Source organism: Microcaecilia unicolor, chromosome 3 (genome assembly GCF_901765095.1).
Source record: "Microcaecilia unicolor chromosome 3, aMicUni1.1, whole genome shotgun sequence".
In the NCBI taxonomy this organism is placed as follows: Eukaryota; Metazoa; Chordata; class Amphibia; order Gymnophiona; family Siphonopidae; genus Microcaecilia; species Microcaecilia unicolor.
Window position 1 is genome coordinate 55,393,677 of NC_044033.1, and position 23,997 is coordinate 55,417,673.

Genomic DNA, 23,997 nt, shown 5'->3' on the forward strand with positions numbered 1-23,997 from the left:
GCCAACGGGACAGGGACAGACTTTATCCCCGTGTCATTTTCTACTTTGAATGCTGTTAATGAATTGGACAATTATTTATGTACGAACGATGCAGACAACATTTGATTTTCATTTTTTGGAAAACAAGCAAAAGTGCTGGCCACAAAATTTGCACAGGGGATCTTGTGTATTCCTGCTACCAGCACATCTTCTGAGAAGACATTTTCTATTGTGGGAAGGACTGTGTAAGACAGGAGAGCTATACTGAATCCTGAGATTGATGATGACTTATTATTCATCCACAGATTAAAAAATTATGTCTTCATAGGGCATATTTCTCCCCTACTGGGGCATACAGAAAGGGTTGTATATTGTGCCCCTGGACAATTTAACAGGGTAGATTAAGGTTCCTTGGGGTAGGTGAAGTCAGCTATTGTTGGGTTTGGAAGGGTAGAGAGTGGTGGTGGGGGTTATTAAACTTGCTTATTATTTATAAACACACATATTTATATTGATTATAGATTTAGAAACAATTTATAAGCAATTAGGGCATGGATAGGACTTGGGCAGTGTTATCAGTTATGCATATAATTTATGGAATACATTAGGTTACACAGGTCCCTACCGCATTTAGATGCCTGCATTTATACCAGTTCTATAGCTAGTGTAACTGTGGTTCCTAAATGTTAGGCGTGTCAATACTGGGTTACACTAGTATTCTGTAATTGAACCTTGGTACACGGGTACTTTTACAGAATATGCTCCTACCCCCGTGTGCTTTGGGGCAGCAAAATGGAGGCACCCAGTTTGGGAATTGTCCATTTATGCTTTCACAGGCACATTCCTCTGTGGCACTCACAGAAAGGGGTGCTCTTAGAAATGGCACATATATTAATTGCTTGTAGCGCTTGCCAGTTTTATTGTAGCCTTTTTCAATAGACTGAAGCTTCATCCAACTCCAGGATTCAACAGCTCAGCTGTTTCATAGTTCAGTTGCGGTTGAGTTGGCAACAAAAGAGGCTAAGAAGTTCAGAGACCATTCAAATACCCTGTCTTGGAAGGACCCAAAGCTCTTAAATTATTTGGAAAAGAAAATCTTTTAATGGATCCTTGCTCTCTACAAGAATTGTATCACATCAATTCTGTGTGGGACAGTATATGCATATAAAAATGCAGGCAAAAAAACTATTACTCTTTAAAACAAAGTCGTAACACATACCAAAAAAAATGTTTATAGGAAAAAATATATTTAAAAATGTATTTATAAGAAATATGTTTTTTTTTAAACTGTAATGTGCTAACACCGTAAAAGAATTCTTCCAGTTACTCTACTTAATATTTCCAGTATTATAAGTACATAAGTGTTGCCATACTGGGACAGACCGAAGGTTCATCAAGCCCAACATCCTGTTTCCAACAGTGGCCTATCCAGGTTACAGGTACATTTTATGCTAGAAGTAAGCAGTGGATTTTTCTCCTAGTCCATCTTAATAATGACTCATAGACTTTTCTTTTAAAAAGCTATCCAAACATTTTTTTAAAACCTCGCTAAGGTAACTGCTTTTACCACATTCTCTGGCAACGAATTCCAGAGTTTAATTACATATTGAGTGAAGAAATATTTTCTCTGATTTGTTTTAAATTTACTACTTTGTAATTTCATTGCGTGCCCCCCCTAGTCCTAGTATTTTTTGAAAGAGTAAACAAGTGATTCACATCTATCCGTTTCATTCCATTCATTATTTTATAGACCTCTGTCATATCTCCCCTCACGTCTTTTCTCCAAGCTGAGGAGCCCTAGCTGCTTCAGCCTTTCCTTTTAGAGAAGTCATCCCATCCTCTTTATCATTTTTGTCACCCTTCTCTGTATCTTCTCTAATTCCATTATATCTTTTTTGAGTTGTGGTGACCAGAATTGCACATAGTATTTGACGTGTGGTCACACCATGGAGCGATACAAAGGCATTATAACGCCCTCATTTTTGTTTTCCATTCCTTTCCTAATAATACCTAATATTCTATTTGCTTTCTTAGCCACCGCCGCACACTGAGCAGAGGTTTTCAATATATCGTCATCAATGACACCCATATCCCTTTCCTGGTCAGTTACTCCTAATGTGGAACCTTGCATCACGTAACTATAGTTTGGGTTCCTCTTTCCCACATGCATCACTTTGCACTTGCTCACACTAAACATCATCTATCATGTGGATGCCCAGTCTCCCAGTCTCATAAAAAAGCTAAATTGAACCCCCCCCCTAAACATTCGTTAGAACATAAGTGACTCATTGAATAACATAAACCATGTGTGCAATGGTATTCAATCCATACTGTCATGCTTAAGAACATAAGAATAGCCATACTGGGTCAGACCAATGGTCTATCTAGCCCAGTATTATCCTGTTTCCAACAGTGACCAATCCAGGTCACAAGTATGTGGCAGAATCCCAAATAGTAGTACATCACACTACTCCAAGAGAAACTTGTCTTGCTCCCAATAATAATAATAAAACAAGAAAGTAGGGAATAACATCCATGTGGCATACAAACATTTCAAATCCATTTAAGGACCCCAGAAGCAGGTTGCTAATCCGAATCACCAGTAGCAAGCGTTGTGGGTGCTATATTGTTGCTCAGTTTCAGATTCTGCAGTAGCAGATAAGTGATCGCTTATTTTGAATATTTTTATATTTTGTCCTCCATATTAGTTTCGCTGTGAATGGTAATAAGGTTTGTGCTTTTAAAAATTTTTCTGGTGGGTAAAAAGTATTAAGTTATTGGGGATTTGAAATAGCTGGGGCAAACGCCGTTACGGTACTTTGTAAGCCACATTCAGCCTGCAAACAGGTGGGGAAAATGTGGGATATAAATGTAATAATAAATAAATATGAAATCCAATAGCCTTTCATGAGCTAATGTCTGATGCCCTTCTGCCCTTTCTTTTTTTATATGATTTGAAATGTTTGCATGTTGCCGCTTGGATGTTACTCCTTAATTTCTTGTTTGAGAATCCCAAATAATAGCAAAATTCCATTCTTCCAATCCCTGGGCAAACAGTGGCTTCCTCCATGTCTGTCTCAATAGTAGACTATGGACTTTTCTTCCGGGAACTTGTCCAAACCTTTTTTTAAACCTAGATATTCTAACCACTTTAATCACATTTTCTGACAATGAGTTCCAGAGCTTAATTATTTGTTGAGTGAAAAAAATATTTCTCCCTATTCATTTTAAAAGCATTACTATGTAGCCTCCTTGAGTGTCCTTAGCCTTTGTACTTTCTGAAAGAGTAAAAATTGGTTCACTTTTACCCATTCTACTCCACTTGGGATTTTGTAGACCTCTATCATATCCCCCCTCGGTCATCTCTTTTCCAAGCTGAAGCGCCCTAACCTCTTTAGCCTCTCCTCATATGAGAGGAGTTCCATCCCTTTATCATTTTAGACACCTTTCTTTGAACTATTTCTAATTCCACTGAGATACGTTGACAAGAATTACATGTAATACTCAAGATGAGGTCATACCTTGGAGCGATCCAGAAGCATTATAATAATCTTATTTTCAATCCCTTTGCTAATAATTCTTAGCATCCTGTTTGCTTTTTTTGCTGCTGCTGCACACTGAACAAAAGATTTCAGCCTATTGTCTACAATGACACCTAGATCATTTTCTTGGTCATGGACTCCTAACGTGGACCCTAGCATCAAATAACCTGTGATTGGGATAGTCTGCCATTTGGGTGCCCAGTCTTTGGATTTTCTAATGTCTTCCTGCAATTTTTCAGAGTCTGCATATGTTTTAACAACTTTGAATAATTTTGTATCATCTGTAGATTTAATCACTTCACTTGTTTTGATTTCCAGATCATTTATATATTAATTAGCATTGGTCCCCCCAGTACAGATCCCTACGGCACTCCACTATTCACCCTCCTCCATTGAGAACGGTGTGCATAAAAAGAAATCATATAAAATTATACCAGTCAGATTCATCATTGGTCCATTTAGTAATTCAAGTCCAACAGGACACTCACTGGCCTTGGTGTTCAAAAAAAGCAGCTTCCTTCTATTTACTGGCACACTTTTGCAAGATGTCAGCAGATAGAAGACAATCTAAACGGCTTGCTCCATCTCAGTCCAAACAGTCCTGGTCCTGAAGTATCCAAAAACACTGTCACTTCTCTTTCCAGCCTGAGCCCATTGCTGCCTGTTGGGTCAATTAAAATATTTCTTAACAGCACAGGAGGCCATAACAGATTCCTGTGTGCTCAGCATCATCAAGATGGGATATGCTTTTTGTTTTGTCTACTTCTTCATGAAGGCCACTCAGGTTGAATCTCCCATTACAATCTCATGACTAACTTTAAAGAAGTCCACATGCCTCCACAAATGAAAGCATCAGAAATCGTTCCATTCAAAGAATCAGATCAGGGGTTCTATTACAGATCTTCCTCATCTCGAAAAAAGTTGGCAAAATGTATCTCATCTTGGGTCTAAATGGTTTCTTAAGAGCTATCAGCTGACACTGAAATGTTTTCAGAACCTGAAGAGGCAGAGAACTGTCTTTTGTGAAAGTGCAAACCCCTGATACTATTGATCCCTCTTTTTGTTTGCTTTTGTGCACTCACTAGTTTGCATCCGGTAATGTAGATATGCTAACTGGTTAGCACAGGAACACCCACACTCTGTACTCCTGACACACCCCTCAAAAACATTCAAAAACGTTTATCATGCTGAGTGCACACATATTATACCATGTGACACTGTAGAGCATCCATTGGTGCTCCATTTTTTGCTGTTTTAGTGCACATTAGCACCTAATGCAGCTTAGAGGCCCCTTTTAAACTGACTTATACATTGCAGCAGATTTTTCACTAATAAAGACTAAAAATAAATTATATAGACTTAGATTAGCTCAAACATTTCTCAGTAGTTCAGGGCAAGTTATATTCAGGTACAGTAGATATTTTCCTATCCCTAAAGGGTTTATATTCTGATTTAGTACCTCAGGGAATGGGGGGGGGGGGGGGGGGTTAAAAATAACTTGCCGGATATCACAAGAACGGTAGAGGATTTGAACCTGGTTTCTTTGATTCTCAGCTCATTTCTCTAACCCTTAGACTACTCTTTTTAGTGATAGGATTCTGCTATATTTTCCTTGCTTATGCTGTATTCAAATCTGTTTTTGTTTCTACTTTTGCTTTTAGCCATAAGGATGAGTTTACAATCGTTCCTGTGCTGGTTGGTGCACTAAGTGAATCGAAAGAACAGGAATTTGGAAAACTTTTCAGCAAGTACCTAGCAGATCCTAGTAACCTCTTTGTGATTTCTAGTGATTTCTGTCATTGGGGTAAGTGACAGACTGAAATGTGTACCTAGATTGTTTTTATATATGTATATATATATATATATATATATATATATATATATATATATATATATATATATATATATATATATATATATATATATATATATATATATATACCATGCATTATGGTTTTGAAATGGTTTGAGAGTTATAGCTACTGTTCTTTTCTTATCTGCTATTCTATATACATGCATGATTTTAAGATTGATAAACTAGACATCTAGTTAAAACAAAACAAAATAAAAAATAAACCTCCCTGTATTTGAGTACATGGTGTTAGCTGAGGACAGCCATAATCCTGTCTTTGTGAAAACTTGGCTTCCGATGTTAATGTAGCTCCATTCCTGCAGTAACATCAGCTTCTCTCTGTTGCAGCAAAATTAGAAGTACAACACAAGGGGAGTGTTTGACCAGCTTTTAATTGATCAGTAGATCACACGCTGTAACATTAAACAAGATAATTCTTCAAAGTTACATTTTACTCGGTGGTGTCCGGCATAGAAATGTGGAGCTGAACAAAGTGTTGCTGTTCTATTTGCTGATAGCTTTCCTGTTAAGCCAGACATGTTTGTATTGCTTAAGTCACACTTTAATGAGTGGACAGCAAGAAGCATTTTCAACTTTGAAATTCTGAACTTTGAATTGCCTGCTTCCCTTTCAAGTTGATGGCAGGCTAATTTTTCACAGTACTCCTCCTGCTGTCCATGATAAGTTGAATATGCTATCTATGTGAGGAGTACCATTGTTACTGATTATTGCCAAATAACTTTTTAATTTGCAAAAAGTGTCCAGCTATGGGGAGACTCATCTGCTTCCGTGCACCACACACACACTCTTACTTATAAGAGCATTGGTGCCAAAGCATTCTGGTATAATAATTGATACGGTGTAGCATGAGTGTAATTGTGTGCCAAAAAAGAGTAAATAGTACATAAAACTTACAAATGATGTGATATTGAAAAGTTACCTTATGCAGAATTTCCAAGGATCAGATTGCCATCATTGCCCCATAGCACATTGACCGTTCTCCCTGAAATGGAGTTAAGCACGATTTAGAAGACACTTGAAAATGTTTTAAAAATAAAAACCAGAGGAGAGTGAATCTGTGACCTTATAATGAAAATATTGTTTACATTTGATTCTGGGCATTTAAAAATTGTTGGTTTAAAATTCCATACTGAAGGCCCTAAAGAAATGTATGTGATTTGAGTATAAAATATAGTATGGTAATTTGTCAGCTGATTAGGACTTATAAGGTCCCCTAGTTGCCTTCTCCCTACTGTTACTCCAGGTTTTGGTGTTCTCTTACATTCTTACCACTTCCCTCTCTATCTGGACATGCTTGAATTCTGTCATTGTTTGGGTTACTGCCTAGCACCTGCCACATCCATTGAGTTATCCATGCTTCACATATTATGGTAGTTGGGGATTTAAAGCACTGATTTGATCACATGATAGCATATGTTATGGTTTATCCAGCAGTTGGGAACACTTTGCTCTCCCTTTTGGCTTCATAAATAATGTCCGTTTTGTTTTGTTTTCAGTTCCAAATTCATCTCCCTTTTTTGTACATGATTTTTGTTTGAAGGTCAAAGGTTCCGATACACATACTATGATGAATCCCAAGGGGAGATCTATAGGTCTATTGAAAATCTAGATAAAATGGTAAGTCTTTTGGTACCTGGAAAATTAAGTACCTGATGTGAACACAGTATAATTTATACCGTTCTGTAATCTTTTGTTTGCTCTTTAAAGCAGCAGTTTAGTATAGCTAAAAATGTTTTCATCTGTTACACCCTACAACTAACTGAGTACTTAGAGAAGCCCTTTTTTGTGGATTTAGCTCACGCCTTTTCATTGGTAGCTCAAGGCAAGTTATTCAGGTACAAGTAGGCATTTTCTTGTCCTCAGATTTACTAATCTGTGTTATAATCTGTGTTAATGTACTTTAATTAATGCAAGCCCCATTATTATCAATGGTGCCTATGTATTAACTAATGAGTTGATATTCAAAGCAATTTAACTGGCCAGAATCTGCTGCTGGACAGTTAAACCACCTTTTTGGGGCTAACTGCTAATTTTCAGTGGCACTTAACAAATTAAGGCTGCTGAAAATAACAGGTTAGCACTGAACTGAAAACTGGCTATTTGGGGGGGGGGGGGGGGGGGGGGTGTTCTGGGGGTGGTGTCTACACTTGGCCGGTTAAGTTCCGATAACTGGCCAGGGTAACTGCATAAGTAGGGCCACATAAAAGTCAGTCCTGCTTTTATGCAGTGCCCCTCAGTTTAACGCTGGTGGCTGCCAGCAAAATGCTGATCGCTGCCAGCTGAATATTGGACCCTAACTGAATAACTTGCATGGTTAATACATTTACACAGGCAGTAAATCAGGCTCTTAAGTTTGTACTTGAGGCAGTGGAAGGTGAAGTGACTTGCCCAGCATCACAAGGAGCATCAGTCTGGGAGAAGCTGATTTTGAGCTCTTGCTTTCCTTGTTCTTAGCCTGTTGCTCTAACCACTAGGCTACTCCATCATAAAAGTTCGTGTAAGTATTTTCTGATTAAACTATTTGACTGCTCTGTAGTAACTGTTGTCATCTCCTTCAGGACAAATCAGGGCGCATTTGCTGCTTTCTGACACATTGATGGGAATTGGATTAATGTTGGAACCTGCATCTACCAGGCCACAGCACCGCTGGAAGTGCCACCTGTTTATATAAAACTTTTTACGGCACATTTAGATTCCATAGTGTTGAACATAGGATTCCAGATTTACAAAATAACATAGTAAATGATGGCAGATAAAGACCTATACGGTCCATCCAGTCTCCCTAAAAAGATAAACTCATTTTACATGGTATGCGATACTTTTTATGTATACCTGAGTTTGATTTGTCCTTGCCATTCTCAGGGCACAGACCGTAGAAGTCTGCCCAGCACTGTTCTTGTACTAAAAGTTCTGAAGCTAACGTCAAAGCCCCTTAAAATTTACACTCCAGCCCATCCATATCTATTCAGTCACGATCAGGGCACAGACCGCAGAAGTCTGCCCAGCACTGGCTTTGCTTCTCAATTACAGGTGTTTCCACCCAATCTCCGCTAAGATTCCGTGGATCCATTCCTTCTAAACAGGATTCCTTCGTGTTTATCCCACGCACGTTTGAATTGCATTATCGTTTTCACTCCACCACCTCCCGCGGGAGGGCATTCCAAGTATCCACCACCCTTTCCATGAAAAAATACTTCCTGACATTGCTCCTAAGTCTGCCCTCCCCTTCAACCTCAATTCATGTCCTCTAGTTCTACCGCCTTCCTGTCTGTGGAAAAGGTTTGTTTGCAGATTAATAACTTTCAAATATTTGAATGTCTGCATCATGTCAACCCTGTTTCTCCTTTCCTCAAAGGTATACATGTTCAGGTCATCAAATCTCTCCTCGTACAGTTTGCAGCACAAATGCCATACCAGTTTTGTAGCTTTTCTTTGTACCGCTTCCAGTCTTTTTACATCTTTAGCAAGATATGGCTTCCAAAGCACAGATTTAAAGCACAGTATTCAGGACATTCATTTTTTTATATACCTTGTGAATTTCTCTTTTTTTTTTTACATTGAATTTTACTTTATGGGATTATTTTCCTTATATTTTTTGAGTTGTAACTCTTCCTCAGTTACATTAATTATGTGATTGTGTTGTTTGGAAATTAAAATAAAAGTAAAAAAAAGAATTGTACTTTCTCCGAGGACAAGCAGGCTGCTTGTTCTCACTGATGGGTTGACGTCCTCGGCAGCCCCCTCCATCGGAAAGTTTACTAGCAAAGGCCTTTGCTAGTCCTCGCGCGCCCATGCGCACCGCGCATGCGCGGCCGTCTTCCCGCCCGAAACCGGCTCGAGCCGGCCAGTCTTCTTTCGTCCGCGCTCGGTACGGTCGTGTTACGCCGTTCGTGCCCCAGAGAGTCGACCTCGCGCGTCCTTTTCGACGTGTTTTTTCCTTGTTTCTTTAAAAAAGTTCGGGAAGCGCTCCGGAAGTGTTCCGGAAGACCCTTTCGGGTTTTCTGCCCTTCCCGTAATTTTCACAGCTTTTGCCCCGTAAGTTTTCTTTCGTTGTCGGGGTAGGCCTAGTTTGGCCTCGGTCGAGATTTTTCTCCCTTTAAATTTTGGTGGTTCAATTTTCGCCATTTCGGCTTTTGATTTCGCGGGCGTGATTTTTCCGCCCATGACATCGAAGCCTTCCAGCGGCTTCAAGAAGTGCACCCAGTGCGCCCGGGTAATCTCGCTCACTGATAGGCACTCTGCGTGTCTTCAGTGTCTAGGGGCCCAGCACCGCCCTCAGAACTGCAGTCTGTGTTCCCTGTTACAAAGGCGGACTCAGGTAGCGAGATTAGCCCAGTGGAACGTTTTGTTCTCGGGCTCTTCGTCGACATCGGCACCGGAGGCATCGAGTGCATCGACGTCGTCAGAGTCCGGACCATCTTCCTTGGCTGCCGCTCCATCGACTGCATCGAGGCATCGGACCTCTGCATCGGCGCCGAGGCATCGGGCGACTGCATCGACGTCGGTGGTACCGAGACTTCGTCTGCTGATGTCGTCGGACGGAGGTGCATCGTCAGGAGTGCAGGTGAGGGCTGTCCATTCCCCTGCTGGTGGCGGTGAGCCTTCGGGTGGGTCTCCTCCTACCCTGAGGGCTCCTGCGGTACAGCCCCCCCGGGATCGACCCTCTTCGGTCTCGGCCCCGAGGAAGCGACGGATGGATTCTACGTCCTCCTCGTCGGTGCCGGGGAGCTCCGGTGACATGCTTCGGAAGAAGTCGAAGAAGCATCGACACCGGTCTCCTCCCCGTGTCGGCACCGAGAGCTCTGGGTCGCCGAGGGATTCGGCACCCAGCAGGCATCGGCACCGAGAGGACCGCTCACCCTCTGTTCAGGAGGTGTCGATGCGCTCCACTCTGGACAGCCCGGAACAGCCTCCTCGCCCGGAACAGGTTCTGACGTCGACGCCTGCATCGACCTCTTAGCCTTTTTCTGCAGCCACTCTGAACGAGAGCCTCCGGGCCGTTCTCCCAGAGATTCTGGGAGAGCTGTTGCGCCCTACCCCTCCGGTACCGGCGGTGCTTGCGCCTCCGGTACCGTCGAGCGTGGCGCCGGCTGGTCCATCGCCCAGGTTGAGGTCCCCGACGTCGGTACCGCGTGCGGTGCCGACCGCGGCCACCTCCCAGGAAGGCTCCCCGACTATGTCGGCGGAGGGAGCTTCGCCGATGCGGGCGAGGGAGTCTACCTCTCGACGCCCCCATCGTGGACGTGGCTCCACAGAGTCGAGCCGGGCGAGGTTGCAGACACAGGTCCGTGAACTTGTGTCTGACACCGAGGGTGAGGCCTCGTGGGAGGACGAAGAAGACCCCAGATATTTCTCTGACGAGGAGTCTGAGGGTCTTCCTTCTGATCCCACTCCCTCTCCTGAAAGGCAGCTTTCTCCTCCTGAGAGTCTGTCTTTCGCTTCCTTTGTCCGGGAGATGTCTACGGCCATCCCCTTCCCGGTGGTTGTGGAGGACGAGCCCAGGGCTGAAATGTTTGAGCTCCTGGACTATCCTTCTCCACCTAAGGAAGCGTCCACTGTTCCCTTGCATCATGTCCTGAAAAAGACATTGCTTGCGAACTGGACCAAGCCATTAAGTAATCCCCACATTCCCAAGAAGATCGAGTCCCAGTACCGGATCCATGGGGACCCAGAGCTGATGCGCACTCAGTTGCCTCACGACTCTGGAGTTGTGGATTTGGCCCTAAAGAAGGTTAAGAGTTCTAGGGAGCATGCTTCGGCGCCCCCGGGCAAAGACCCTAGAACCTTAGACTCCTTTGGGAGGAAGGCCTACCATTCTTCTATGCTCGTGGCCAAGATCCAGTCTTACCAGCTCTACACGAGCATACACATGCGGAACAATGTGCGGCAGTTGGCGGGCTTGGTTGATGCTCTTCCCCCTGAGCAAGCCAAGCCTTTTCAGGAGGTGGTCAGGCAGCTGAAGGCGTGCAGAAAATTCCTGGCCAGAGGAGTTTGACACTTTTGATGTTGCGTCCAGGGCCGCTGCTCAAGGTGTGGTGATGCGCAGGCTCTCATGGCTGCGTGCCGCCGACCTGGAGAATAGAATCCAGCAGCGGATTGCGGACTCGCCTTGCCGTGCGGAGAACATTTTTGGGGAAAAAGTCGAGCAGGTGGTAGAGTCTCTCCACCAGCGGGACACCGCATTCGACAAGTTCTCCCGCCGGCAGCCTTCAGCATCTACCTCTACAGGTAGAAGATTTTTCGGGGGAAGGAAGACTGGTCCCTATGCTTCTGGTAAGCGTAGGTACAATCCTCCTTCCCGACAGCCTGCGGCCCAGGCTAAGCCCCAGCGCGCTCGCTCTCGTCAGCAGCGTGCGCCTCAGCAAGGCCCCGCGGCTCCCCAGCAAAAGCAAGGGGCGAGCTTTTGACTGGCTCCAGCAGAGCATAGCCGACGTCCAAGTGTCAGTGTCGGGCGACCTGCCAGTCGGAGGGAGGTTGAAAGCTTTTCACCAAAGGTGGCCTCTCATAACCTCCGATCAGTGGGTTCTGCAAATAGTCCGGCAAGGATACACCCTCAATTTGGCCTCAAAACCTCCAAATTGTCCACCGGGAGCTCAGTCTTACAGCTTCCAGCACAAGCAGGTACTTGCAGAGGAACTCTCCGCCCTTCTCAGCGCCAATGCGGTCGAGCCCGTGCCATCCAGGCAGGAAGGGCTGGGATTCTATTCCAGGTACTTCCTTGTGGAAAAGAAGACAGGGGGGATGCGTCCCATCCTAGACCTAAGGGCCCTGAACAAATATCTCGTAAAAGAAGTTCAGGATGCTTTCCCTGGGCACCCTCCTTCCCATGATTCAGCAAAACGATTGGCTATGCTCTCTGGACTTGAAGGATGCCTACACTCACATCCCGATACTGCCAGCTCACAGACAGTATCTGCGATTTCAGCTGGGCACACGCCACTTCCAGTACTGTGTGCTACCCTTTGGGCTCGCCTCTGCGCCCAGGGTGTTCACAAAGTGCTTGGCTGTAGTAGCAGCGGCACTTCGCAGGCTGGGGGTGCACGTGTTCCCATATCTCGACGATTGGCTGGTGAAGAACACTTCTGAGGCAGGAGCCCTGCAGTCCATGCAGATGACTATTCGCCTCCTGGAGCTACTGGGGTTTGTGATAAATTATCCAAAGTCCCATCTTCTCCCAGTGCAGAAACTCGAATTCATAGGAGCTCTGCTGGATTCTCGGACGGCTCGCGCCTATCTCCCAGAGACGAGGGCCAACAACTTGTTGTCCCTCGTCTCGCGGGTGCGAGCGTCCCAGCAGATCACAGCTCGGCAGATGTTGAGATTGCTGGGCCACATGGCCTCCACAGTTCATGTGACTCCCATGGCCCGCCTTCACATGAGATCTGCTCAATGGACCCTAGCCTCCCAGTGGTATCAGGCCGCCGGGGGTCTAGAGGACGTGATCCACCTGTCCACGAGTTTTCTCAAATCCCTATATTGGTGGACGATTTGCTCCAATTTGACTCTGGGACGTCCCTTCCAAATTCCTCAGCCACAAAAGGTGCTGACCACGGATGCGTCCCTCCTGGGATGGGGAGCTCATGTCGATGGGCTTCACACCCAAGGAAGCTGGTCCCTCCAGGAACGCGATCTGCAGATCAATCTTCTGGAGTTACGAGCGATCTGGAACGCTCTGAAGGCTTTAAGAGATCGGCTGTCCCACCAAATTATCCAAATTCAGACAGACAACCAGGTTGCCATGTACTATGTCAACAAGCAGGGGGGCACCGGATCTCGCCCCCTGTGTCAGGAAGCCGTCAGCATGTGGCTCTGGGCTCGCCGTCACGGCATGGGGCTCCAAGCCACATATCTGGCAGGCGTAAACAACAGTCTGGCCGACAGGTTGAGCAGGATTATGCAACCTCACGAGTGGTCGCTCAATTCCCGTGTGGTACGACAGATCTTCCAGGTGTGGGGCACCCCCTTGGTAGATCTCTTCGCATCTCGAGTGAACCACAAAGTCCCTCAGTTCTGTTCCAGGCTTCAGGCCCACGGCAGACTAGCATCGGATGCCTTCCTCCTGGACTGGGGGGAGGGTCTGCTGTATGCTTATCCTCCCATACCTCTGGTGGGGAAGACTTTGTTGAAACTCAAGCAAGATCGAGGCACCATGATTCTGATTGCTCCTTTTTGGCCGCGTCAGATCTGGTTCCCTCTTCTTCTGGAGTTGTCCTCCGAAGAACCGTGGAGATTGGAGTGTTTTCCGACCCTCATCACGCAGGACGAAGGGGCACTTCTGCATCCCAGTCTCCAGTCGCTGGCTCTTACGGCCTGGATGTTGAGGGCGTAGACTTTGCCTCTTTGGGTCTGTCAGAGGGTATCTCCCGCATCTTGCTTGCTTCCAGGAAAGATTCCACTAAGAGAAGTTACTTCTTCCATTGGAGGAGGTTTGCCGTCTGGTGTGACAGCAAGGCCCTAGATCCTCGCTCTTGTCCTACACAGACCCTGCTTGAATACCTTCTGCACTTGTCTGAGTCTGGTCTCAAGACCAACTCTGTAAGGGTTCACCTTAGTGCAATCAGTGCTTACCATTACCATGTGGAAGGTAAGCCGATCTCAGGACAGCCTTTAGTTGTTCGCTTCATGAGAGGCTTGCTGTTGTCAAAGCCCCCTGTCAAGCCTCCTACAGTGTCATGGGATCTCAATGTCGTTCTCACCCAGCTGATGAAACCTCCTTTCGAGCCACTGAATTCCTGCCATCTGAAGTATTTGACTTGGAAGGTCATTTTCTTGGTGGCAGTTACTTCAGCTCGTAGAGTCAGTGAGCTTCAGGCCCTGGTAGCCCAGGCCCCTTACACCAAATTTCATCATAACAGAGTAGTCCTCCGCACTCACCCTAAGTTCTTGCCAAAGGTCGTGTCGGAGTTCCATCTAAACCAGTCAATTGTCTTGCCAACATTCTTTCCCCGTCCTCATTCCTGTCCTGCTGAACGTCAGCTGTACACATTGGACTGCAAGAGAGCATTGGCCTTCTACCTGGAGCGGACACAGCCCCACAGACAGTCCGCCCAATTGTTTTTCTTTTGATCCCAACAGGAGGGGAGTGGCTGTAGGGAAACGCACCATATCCAATTGGCTAGCAGATTGCATTTCCTTCACTTACTCCCAGGCGGGGCTGGCTCTTGAGGGTCATGTCACGGCTCATAATGTTAGAGCCATGGCTGCGTCGGTAGCCCACTTGAAGTCAGCCTCTATTGAAGAAATTTGCAAAGCTGCGACGTGGTCATCTGTCCACACATTCACATCTCATTACTGCCTGCAGCAGGATACCCGACGCGACAGTCGGTTCGGGCAGTCAGTTCTTCAGAACCTGTTTGGGCTTTAGGATCCAACTCCACCCCCCGAGGGCCCTGTTTGTTCTGTTCCAGGCTGCACTCTCAGTTAGTTGGTAAATTTTTTTAGGTCAATTTCAGTTATGTCCTCGCCGTTGCGAGGCCCAATTGACCATGGTTGTTGTTTTGAGTGAGCCTGGGGGCTAGGGATACCCCATCAGTGAGAACAAGCAGCCTGCTTGTCCTCGGAGAAAGCGAATGCTACATACCTGTAGAAGGTATTCTCCGAGGACAGCAGGCTGATTGTTCTCACAAACCCGCCCGCCTCCCCTTTGGAGTTGAGTCTTCCCTTGAAGTGTATTGTCTTGCTACATACTGGACTGGCCGGCTCGAGCCGGTTTCGGGCGGGAAGACGGCCGCGCATGCGCGGTGCGCATGGGCGCGCGAGGACTAGCAAAGGCCTTTGCTAGTAAACTTTCCGATGGAGGGGGCTGCCGAGGACGTCAACCCATCAGTGAGAACAATCAGCCTGCTGTCCTCGGAGAATACCTTCTACAGGTATGTAGCATTCGCTTTATGGTGCATCTCAAGAATATACAAAAGAAAAAAATATAAGGCAGCTGTACACAATCTAATCAGGCAAAGAGTTACTAAGAAAACAGAGAAAAATGCCAACTCCTTCAAATAATTAGCCCACAAGTATAGTGTGGAGAAAATAGGAGTAAAAGGAAAAATACAAGGAAAATATCCTAGCATTCTAAATCCTCACCCCTAAACATTATGTGCTGGTGAATTTGTCAACTATATTAAATCACTGAATTAACACATTTAATTCTTTTAGATTGCATTTTGTTGAATTTTGTAAAATTGTCCAGAGAAGGTTCCTAGAAAGGAGAAAGACATGGTGCTTCCGGTTCCATTAAGTTCCACTGAAGGTCATTCTGTGTAGAAAGTACTACAGATTATGTAGTAAATCAAATTCAAGGCAATGGCAAGATCTCAAGGCAGGGGCACTCCACAAAAAGAACCCAGTACAAAATTTTATAAAGTGTAGTTCAAAGCATTGACTCCTCAGTGGCTCACCTAACCTCTTCATTGGGTCAGTATCAAGCTTTGAACCAGTACTATTTATCATATACAACTTGCTTTATTCCATATTTTATATGTTATACCCTTTAAAAATTTAAAAAGCACTTAACTGAAGTCACAGGTTAGTCTGTTGGTGCTGGGTTCTTTTTGTGGACAGATTATGTAGTAGACAACTGGATCTGTATTCTCCACTTTGATTTTATTACAAATGGCATACACTGCATGAATCAATGGGATGTCTTTTATGTTTCAACATTTTTTATTGATGGCAAACGAAAATAAATACATCCAATAACCAGCATAAACACAAATGTCAACAGCAAAACATTCAAAACAATTTTCTCCCTTCCCTCATAACCCAATCTTCACCCACCCCTTATTATTGATTCCAACACTTTCAACATCCGAATACACAGGCATAAGCACAAAACAAAATCCACTTGAGAACTCAGAGACAAGGAGATCCCCCCCCCCTCTATCCGCTCCTCCATCTTGTCTGATTAAGTTGAATTAGGAAGGACTGCGTCTCATCTACAGTGTAAAAGAAGAAAGTCTTGGCCCGATGGACAACTCTCAGTTTGGCTGGATAAAGTAATGCAAAGCGGATGCTTCTAATGCAAGCTGGAACAAACTCGTGTGAAGGCTCTTCTTTTTGCTGTGTGCAGCTGAGTAGTCTTGAAAGCATAGTATTCATTTCTCCTCATAGATCAAAGATTTTCCAGCGTGAATCACCGCCATGATTTGCTCCTTATGTGTAAAATTGAGGAGACGAAATATCACTGGCCTGGGTTGCTCCCCAGAGGTCTGGTGTTGACCTGTGCAATGAGCGCATTCAATGCGAAGTGGTCCCAAAGTTGTTGGTAGCAGAAGTTCCCTCGTAAGCCAAGTCTCCAGCGCTGTGCTAAATCCCGCTCCTCAAGAGTCTCTGGCAAGCCAATCAGTTGTGAGTTGTTTCTTCAGGACCGATTTTTGAGATCCTCTATCTTTTCCTCTAAAGCTGCCAGCTGGGATTGAGGGTCTGGGATGTCGTCACCCCCTGCATCTGATCTTCCAGATCGCTTGTATGCTGTTGAAACAAGGCATGCTCCCTGCCAACTTCATCTAATTTTACTTCCACTCATTCTAATTTAGCTTCTATGGGCTGTAGCTTGTTTACTAATACTGCTTCCAGTGGTGCGGTAACTTCTGCAGTAATCTCCACAGCCCATGCCGAGCTTACTGATGAGGCAGGGGGTCTTGATGGCGCCACCATCTTGGTTTCTTCAAGCCGGCCCAGGTCTCTCTCCTTATGGAGCACTTTTTTGCCATCCAACTGGATGTAACTCTGCAAAATCATAATCTCCTCTCCTGCGATGCTTAGCTGCCTTCTGAGGTTAACTCGCAGAAAAATGAATCGATGGGAGGCCGATATGTCGAGGGAGAGTAGCGTCTCTCCTACTGCATAGTGTCTCGTGATTCTCTGGGATGTATTTTATTGGATGTTAATTTGTAACACTGCTCCAAATACATGTGATATATGTGGAGGGGAGCCTGTTTTAAATTTTAAAATTGCAAAATCGCATTCAAGTTTTTAGCTGTTATATTTTGGATCTTTTAGACCATCCAGACCTTTGAAACTTTCTATAGTGAATTGTGGTTCCAGATATATTTGCATCTTAACTATTGCAGATCACTTTAGAATGGCATCATTATTAAATATCTTTTTCAGAAAAGAAAAATGTTTTGGATATAACTTGATTGTTGGTAGCTGTTAAAATCAGTATTGGAGACCTTGAGTGTTTTGTTCACTATTTTTGTTAGTAAGGTCCTGAAATATTATATTGTGCTATACTTAGAGCTTCTGATAGGTTCTTATCCATAAATACCAATACAATACCCCCAAGACAAAAAACAAAAATAATAAAATAGATCTTAGGGGATTGGACTTGATATACTACCTCTGTGGTTACAGTCAAAGCGTTTTACATGTTATATACAGGTACTTATTTTGTACCTGTTTCAATGGTGGTTTAAGTGACTTGTCCAAGCTAGAAAATCTCCACTTTCTTCTAGTTCTCATTCACACCACCCTTGGCTTGGTGTGTCTCTATTCAGGGTTTGTGCCTTTGCTCTGCTGACTCTGCATAAGTGACACAAATGTACTTCTTTGATAACAGTGGGAAAGGTACAATAATACTTACAGCATAAAAACACTGATAAGCATTATTTCAAAATAAGAAGCCTAAGGGGCTCATTTTCAAAACAACAAGAACAAAAAAAGTCATAAGGTCATAAAGCAGCTGAAAGGTGTTTTTCTCTCAAAAATGTCCATGTTGCAATTTTTGACGCATCAATTTTAGATGTTTTGCTGTATTGACAGTGAATTTATGAAGACAAATTATGGTCAGTGTGCTATTTAATAACAAGTATTGTATTCTGCATGTTGAAAATAGTTGAAAAATAATTTTAAAATGTACTCACTTAAATGGGTCATTCACTGCACAAATTTGTTAGGGTTTTTTTTTTTTTTTTTAGACCAGTGATTAAAGTGTCACTTAAAGATCATTATCCCAACCCGTAATACATTGGGAGGGTAAAAATTTCTTTCTGAGGTCCCCCCCCCACCGCTACTAAATTTTACGATATGGTATCAATCAGTCTTGTCCACTTGTAATTGGATTGCATTTTGATTGTGGACTATACAGCCATTTTTTGTGGATTTGGTGGGTCTTTTACAAAGACATGCTAGTGTTTTTAGTGTGCGTTAATGATGCTAAATGTTAGAGATGCCCATAGATATGGGCATCTCTAACATTTAGTGCGTGCTTAATTTTAGCACACGATAAAAACTCTAGCATGCCTTTGTAAAAGGACCCCTAAGTGTTCTAGGTTTGGAAGCACAGTAGAAAAGAAACAGCATTCTTGGGATGTGACAGTATACTGAATTTTTAATGATTTCCCAAAGTGAACTAATCTGACCACAAAGACTCTTCCCAAAGAATATCAGATAACCTGATACTGGGGTTCAACACTCCACCATCACTAAGGGTCACTAAATCCAATTGATGGTCCCCTGTTGTGAGTTGGACATGAAGGTGTATGCACATAGGCGAATAGTGCACAGCATAGCTTCTAGTTGTTTTCCTATTGCTGGAAACACATATTTGTTCTTTTTATGCATCAATGAAGATTTTTGCTATTGACCCCTGACGAAGGCATAAGTTCTGAAACGTGGCAGAGTTGGGTCATTTTTCAATAAATTTATCTGAGTCTCTTCTTTCTCTGGACTATCTGTTGTTTTTCTTTGGTTGCTCGGGAAGACTTGATCAATGGCATGGCACTGAAAATCTTCAAAGGAATGTTGAAATGCTATACTATCAGCCACTAAAGGGGCACCCTACTTCTGATGACACAAACTATGTCTATGTTCATTCATGTGAATATGTAAATTACAGATGGTCTTTTGTAAGGACATCTCAACAAATATACTACTGTTCATGACTTACAGCTTGTGCCATATTTCAATTAGTATATCTTGCCATCGAGAGGGTTCTGAAGATCAGTACATTCCCTAGTGATACTTCAGGTGTTATAGCAACCCTATTTCACAGTGGTCAACCTGGGGGAGCATGGCAGGACTCAACAGTTCTTTTAAATTCCTGGAAAATGCTATCTACAAGAAATGATTTTCAAACAAAGGATGAGATTTCATAATGTCCCAATTTTTTTTAAGCTATTCAATGCCACTATAGAGTAGCATTCTTGGAAGGAGATGTATGAACACCTGTACCCAAGACAAATACCAGGAATATAAAGGGAACCAAAACTTAAATAACCTTAATGGTAGCCTATAGCTCTTTCCAATACCCTACCAAAGCCAGGCAAAACCACTACATATGTTTACTAAAACTTGCTAACTCCCACAGCATTGCCAACGTAGACCGGAGTTAGCAGGATCTTGTTTATGAAGCTGCAAAGGGGTAATACTACTTACTACTACTTATCATTTCTATAGCGCTACTAGACGTATGCCGCACTGTACACTTGATAGATCATATTAAGATTTTAATTTTTGTTGCAACTAAAAGGAGTGGAGGAGTAGTCTAGTGGTTAGAATAATGGGCTGATAAGCAGGAAAGTCCAGTTCAAATCCCACTTCTGCTGCTTGCAATCTTGGACAACTCTCTTAACCCTCCATTACCTTGGTTACAAATTTAGATTGTGATCCCCATGGGGACTGGGAAATAGCTAGTGTACCTGAAGGTACCTCGCCTTGAGCTACTACTGAAAAAAGGTGTGAGCTAAATCCAAATGAAATCAATGAGACACACAAACAGAAACAAAGAACATAAAAACATGGTAAATGATAGGAGATAAAAGACTATTAATGACCTATCCAGTCTGCCCATCCAGATAACTACTAATCTCTACTGTCCCTTAAGAGATCATCTGTGCTTGGTCTAAGCTTTCTTCAATTCAGATATAGTCCTTATCTCCACTGGGAAGACTATTCCATGTATTTACCACTCTTTTTGTAAAGTATTTCCTCAGCATACTCCTGAGTCAATTCCCTTTCATCTTAGTTCCAGAGTTTCCTTTTAATTGAAAAAGGTCTGCTTTCTGTGTGTTTATGCACTGAAGGTATTTAAATATCTGTGTCTCATCTCTCCTTTCCTTTCCTTTCTTTTTTCCAAAGTATACATATTGAGATCTCGGTCTTTCCTGTATGCTTTATGATGAAGACCACTGACCATTTTAGTAGCTACCCTCTGGACCGACTCCACCCTATTTAAAACTTTTTAAAGCTACAGACTCCAGAACTGTACACAGTACTCTTAACACCCTAATTCTATAAAAGTCACCAAAAATTGTGCGTTTAAATTTGGGTGCACACCCAATTTGCATGTGCAATTTAACTGAATGAGCTAATTAGCACAATAATTGGCTGCTTAAACAATTGGCACTAATTAGATTTAATTAGCACTTACATAAATGGAAGGCTCATGGGCATTTACAAACATTGTTATAGAATACGGGGAATACGCATCCAATTTAGGTACACACATTTCAACCACATTTCAGTTGGTGCAAAATGGCTGCGCCTAAATTTAGACATGATCTCCTGGCATAAGTGCTAATCTATAAACCGTGCCTAACTTTAAGTACGGTTTATAGAATAGATCTTTTTTTCGACACCATATATAGAATTCACCTTTAAATGGGTGTCTTACCAGAGACTTACACAGGTACTATCACCACCATTGGTTAGAGTGGTGGACTTTAGTCCTGGGGAACTGGGTTCGATTCCCACTGCAGGCACAGGCAGCTCCTTGTGACTCTGGGCAAGTTACTTAACCCTCCATTGCCCCAGGTACAAATAAGTACCTAAGCCGCATTGAGCCTGCCATGAGTGGGAAAGTGCAGGGTACAAATAATAAAAAAAAATTTCCTGTTGGCTATTCATCTCCCTCTACACTCAAGCATCCACCTGACTTTTGCTGTTGCTTTTTGTACCTGTTTGACCACCTTGGGAATATCAGATATGATCACCCCCTATGCTGTACTGCTCCCTTGGGATTTTGGACTCCAAGTGTATGACCATGCATTAAATCTTAGCTGCCAACTTCCAGTCGATTTTTCAAAACTTCACTAGATCCTTCCTCATGTTATTCATGCCATCTGGGATATCTAACCTATTGTAGATTTTGGTATCATCCGCACAGAGGCAATATTGCTTACAAATATGTTAAAGAACTGATCGAATCAATGCTTCATCACAGTGCACTCCATTTACCACTACCCTTTTTTGCCTTCCACTCAACCTATTTCTAACCCACTCGGTTACTTTAGGACCAATATGGAGGATGCTCAATTTATAAGTTGCTTGTACAGAATCGTGTGAAAGACTTTGCTTAAATCTAAGTACACCACACCTAGTGCTCTCTCTTGATCCAGCTCTCTGGTTACCCAGTCAAAGTAGTGAATCTGATTTGTCTGACAAGACCTACCTCTATTAAAACCATGCTGCCTTGGATCCTGCAATCTGTTGCATTCCAGAAACTGCACTATCTGTTTTAGAAAAGTTTTCCCATTAATTTACTCACCATCATTGGCCTGTAGTTCCCAGCTTTTTCCCTACTTCCACTTTTATGGAGTGGGACCACGTTTGCCCTTCTATAGGACCACTCCAGTTGCCGAAGTTCCCTTGTACCCTTGGATGTATCTCATCATGTCCCATTGTTTAGTCTACCTTTAGTTTAGCTAGCGCCTCACAAATGCAGTCTTCAGAAAATTATTCAAGGTCTTCCACACTTCCATTCCTAGTTATATTTGTTTTCTGTGATCCCACTTGCAGTCCTTTATTTGTGAACACAGACCAGAAATATTTGGTTAGCAATTCATCTTTATCCTTATGAGCTTTTGCATATTTCTTCCCTACGCTAGTGTCTTACAGTTCCACTTTTGCACGTCCTCTATCACTAACACATCTAAAAAGTCTCATGCCCCCATTTTACTGTATTGGCTATTTTTTTCTTCCAGTTGTATATTTGTTATCCTGACTACCAGTTTGTCTTAGCTTTTCTAAATATTGTTGCCTGTCTTTCTCTTTCTTTGATTCTTATAATTTATGACGCCTAACCGCTTTATCTTTTCAGCTGCTTCTTTTGAGAACAAAGTGGCCGCCTTTTCCTCTTACTTTCCTAACAAAAAGGTTTGATGCCCTTAAAATAACTTGTCAGTTTTGTCCACCACTTTTGTACTTCCCCAGATATTCCCATTCAGCTAATTCTTTCTTTGGTTATTCCCCTATCTTAACAGTTTTTTGTCTAGAATCTTTGCTTTTGAATGAACCCTTTTCATGCCTGTCTTAATGTTGCACCTCACCATCCAGTGATCACTGGATGCTAGATGATCATCCATTATAACTTCTGAAACACTCTCCCCATTTGAACGCACTAGGTCCAGTATGGCCATATGTGTTCCATTACCAACTGCTGGAACACCTCTTTTGGTAGAAAATCCAGTATCTCCTACTTCTAAGTGACACCAAAATGGGAATGTCCCAATCAACATCTACAGTAGTAGTATTTCCCTTTTCATAGCTATATTCTGTCTTCTTAGTCCAGGGCCCAGAGTTCAGGAATCTACTGCCGCAACATCTTGGACTTTAGACATCCCTACAACAATTTAAGGTTGATTTAAAAACATTCCTTTTCACTGATGCTTGCATCTGATTGTGAGACTTGCTGGATGTGAGACTGGACTGCACAGTTGCCCTTATGTGCTTCCCTTCCCATTTTCTCTCTTTGAAATTGTAGCTCTCCCTTTCCTAAACTTTGTTGGTTGATTTATTCATTTTTTTTCTCTCTCTACTTTATAATTATATTGTAAGCCACTCAGACATTTACTTAATGGGCGGGATAGATAGTCTTAACTTGAATATTGTGAATGTCTTTGGTTAAATGTCTATCCACTTCTGCCTGTAAGAAGGCCTGTATATCACACCAATGAAAGTTGATGTTCCGTTCCCCTCTTTCCAGATTAACCTATAGTTCCTCCTTACCCCTTAATTCCTGCAGTTTTTTTGCTTTTATATTGTCTTTAACATATAACGCTACTGCTCTTTCCTTTTTCCCTACACTATCCTTCCTCAATAGATTTTAGTCTAGTAACAATATCCCAGTCATGATTTAGTAACTGGAAGGTCTCCTGATGAGATGGATGGTAGATGATACAACCATTTTGTCTGAGGGTTACAGGATGCTCCTTCACTCTACAGCAGTGATTCACATGTTAGTCCTGGAGTACCCCCTTGCCAGTCAGGTTTTCAGGATATTCACAATGAATTTGCATGAGATTGATCTGTATATACTGCCTCCATTGTATGCAAATCTCTTTCATACATATTTATTGTGGATATCCTGAAAACCTGACTGACATGAGGGTACTCCAGGACCGACTTGGAAAACACTGCTCTACAGGAGCTATTGTAAACCATCTGGATTTAGTAAGTGCTGTTGGGTAACTGGGCCTAGTTTCTGTAGGCCTCTAGTAAAGTCCTTCAGTGCAAGAAAACACTAGGATTTGAGAGTCAAGAGGCAGTGCAAAAAGAGAACAGATGCTTCCATAGTGGTGCAGTCGCACACCAATTCATAAAAGAGAAAAATCAACTCATGCTAATATCTAAATAAATAGCCAGTTTCATAGAAGTTAGGAGCTTGAA

General features: G+C 43.1%; 1 protein-coding gene across 1 annotated transcript in view; it reads left to right on the top strand.

Annotated features, from left to right (window-relative positions):
- Positions 1-23,997, top strand: part of MEMO1 (mediator of cell motility 1) — a 178,324-nt gene that overhangs the window by 96,767 nt on the left and 57,560 nt on the right. The window contains exons 6-7 of the mRNA XM_030195949.1: positions 5,183-5,325; positions 6,935-7,011. Of these exons, the coding sequence (XP_030051809.1) occupies positions 5,183-5,325; positions 6,935-7,011 (220 nt within the window). The remainder of the gene's footprint in view (positions 1-5,182; positions 5,326-6,934; positions 7,012-23,997) is intronic.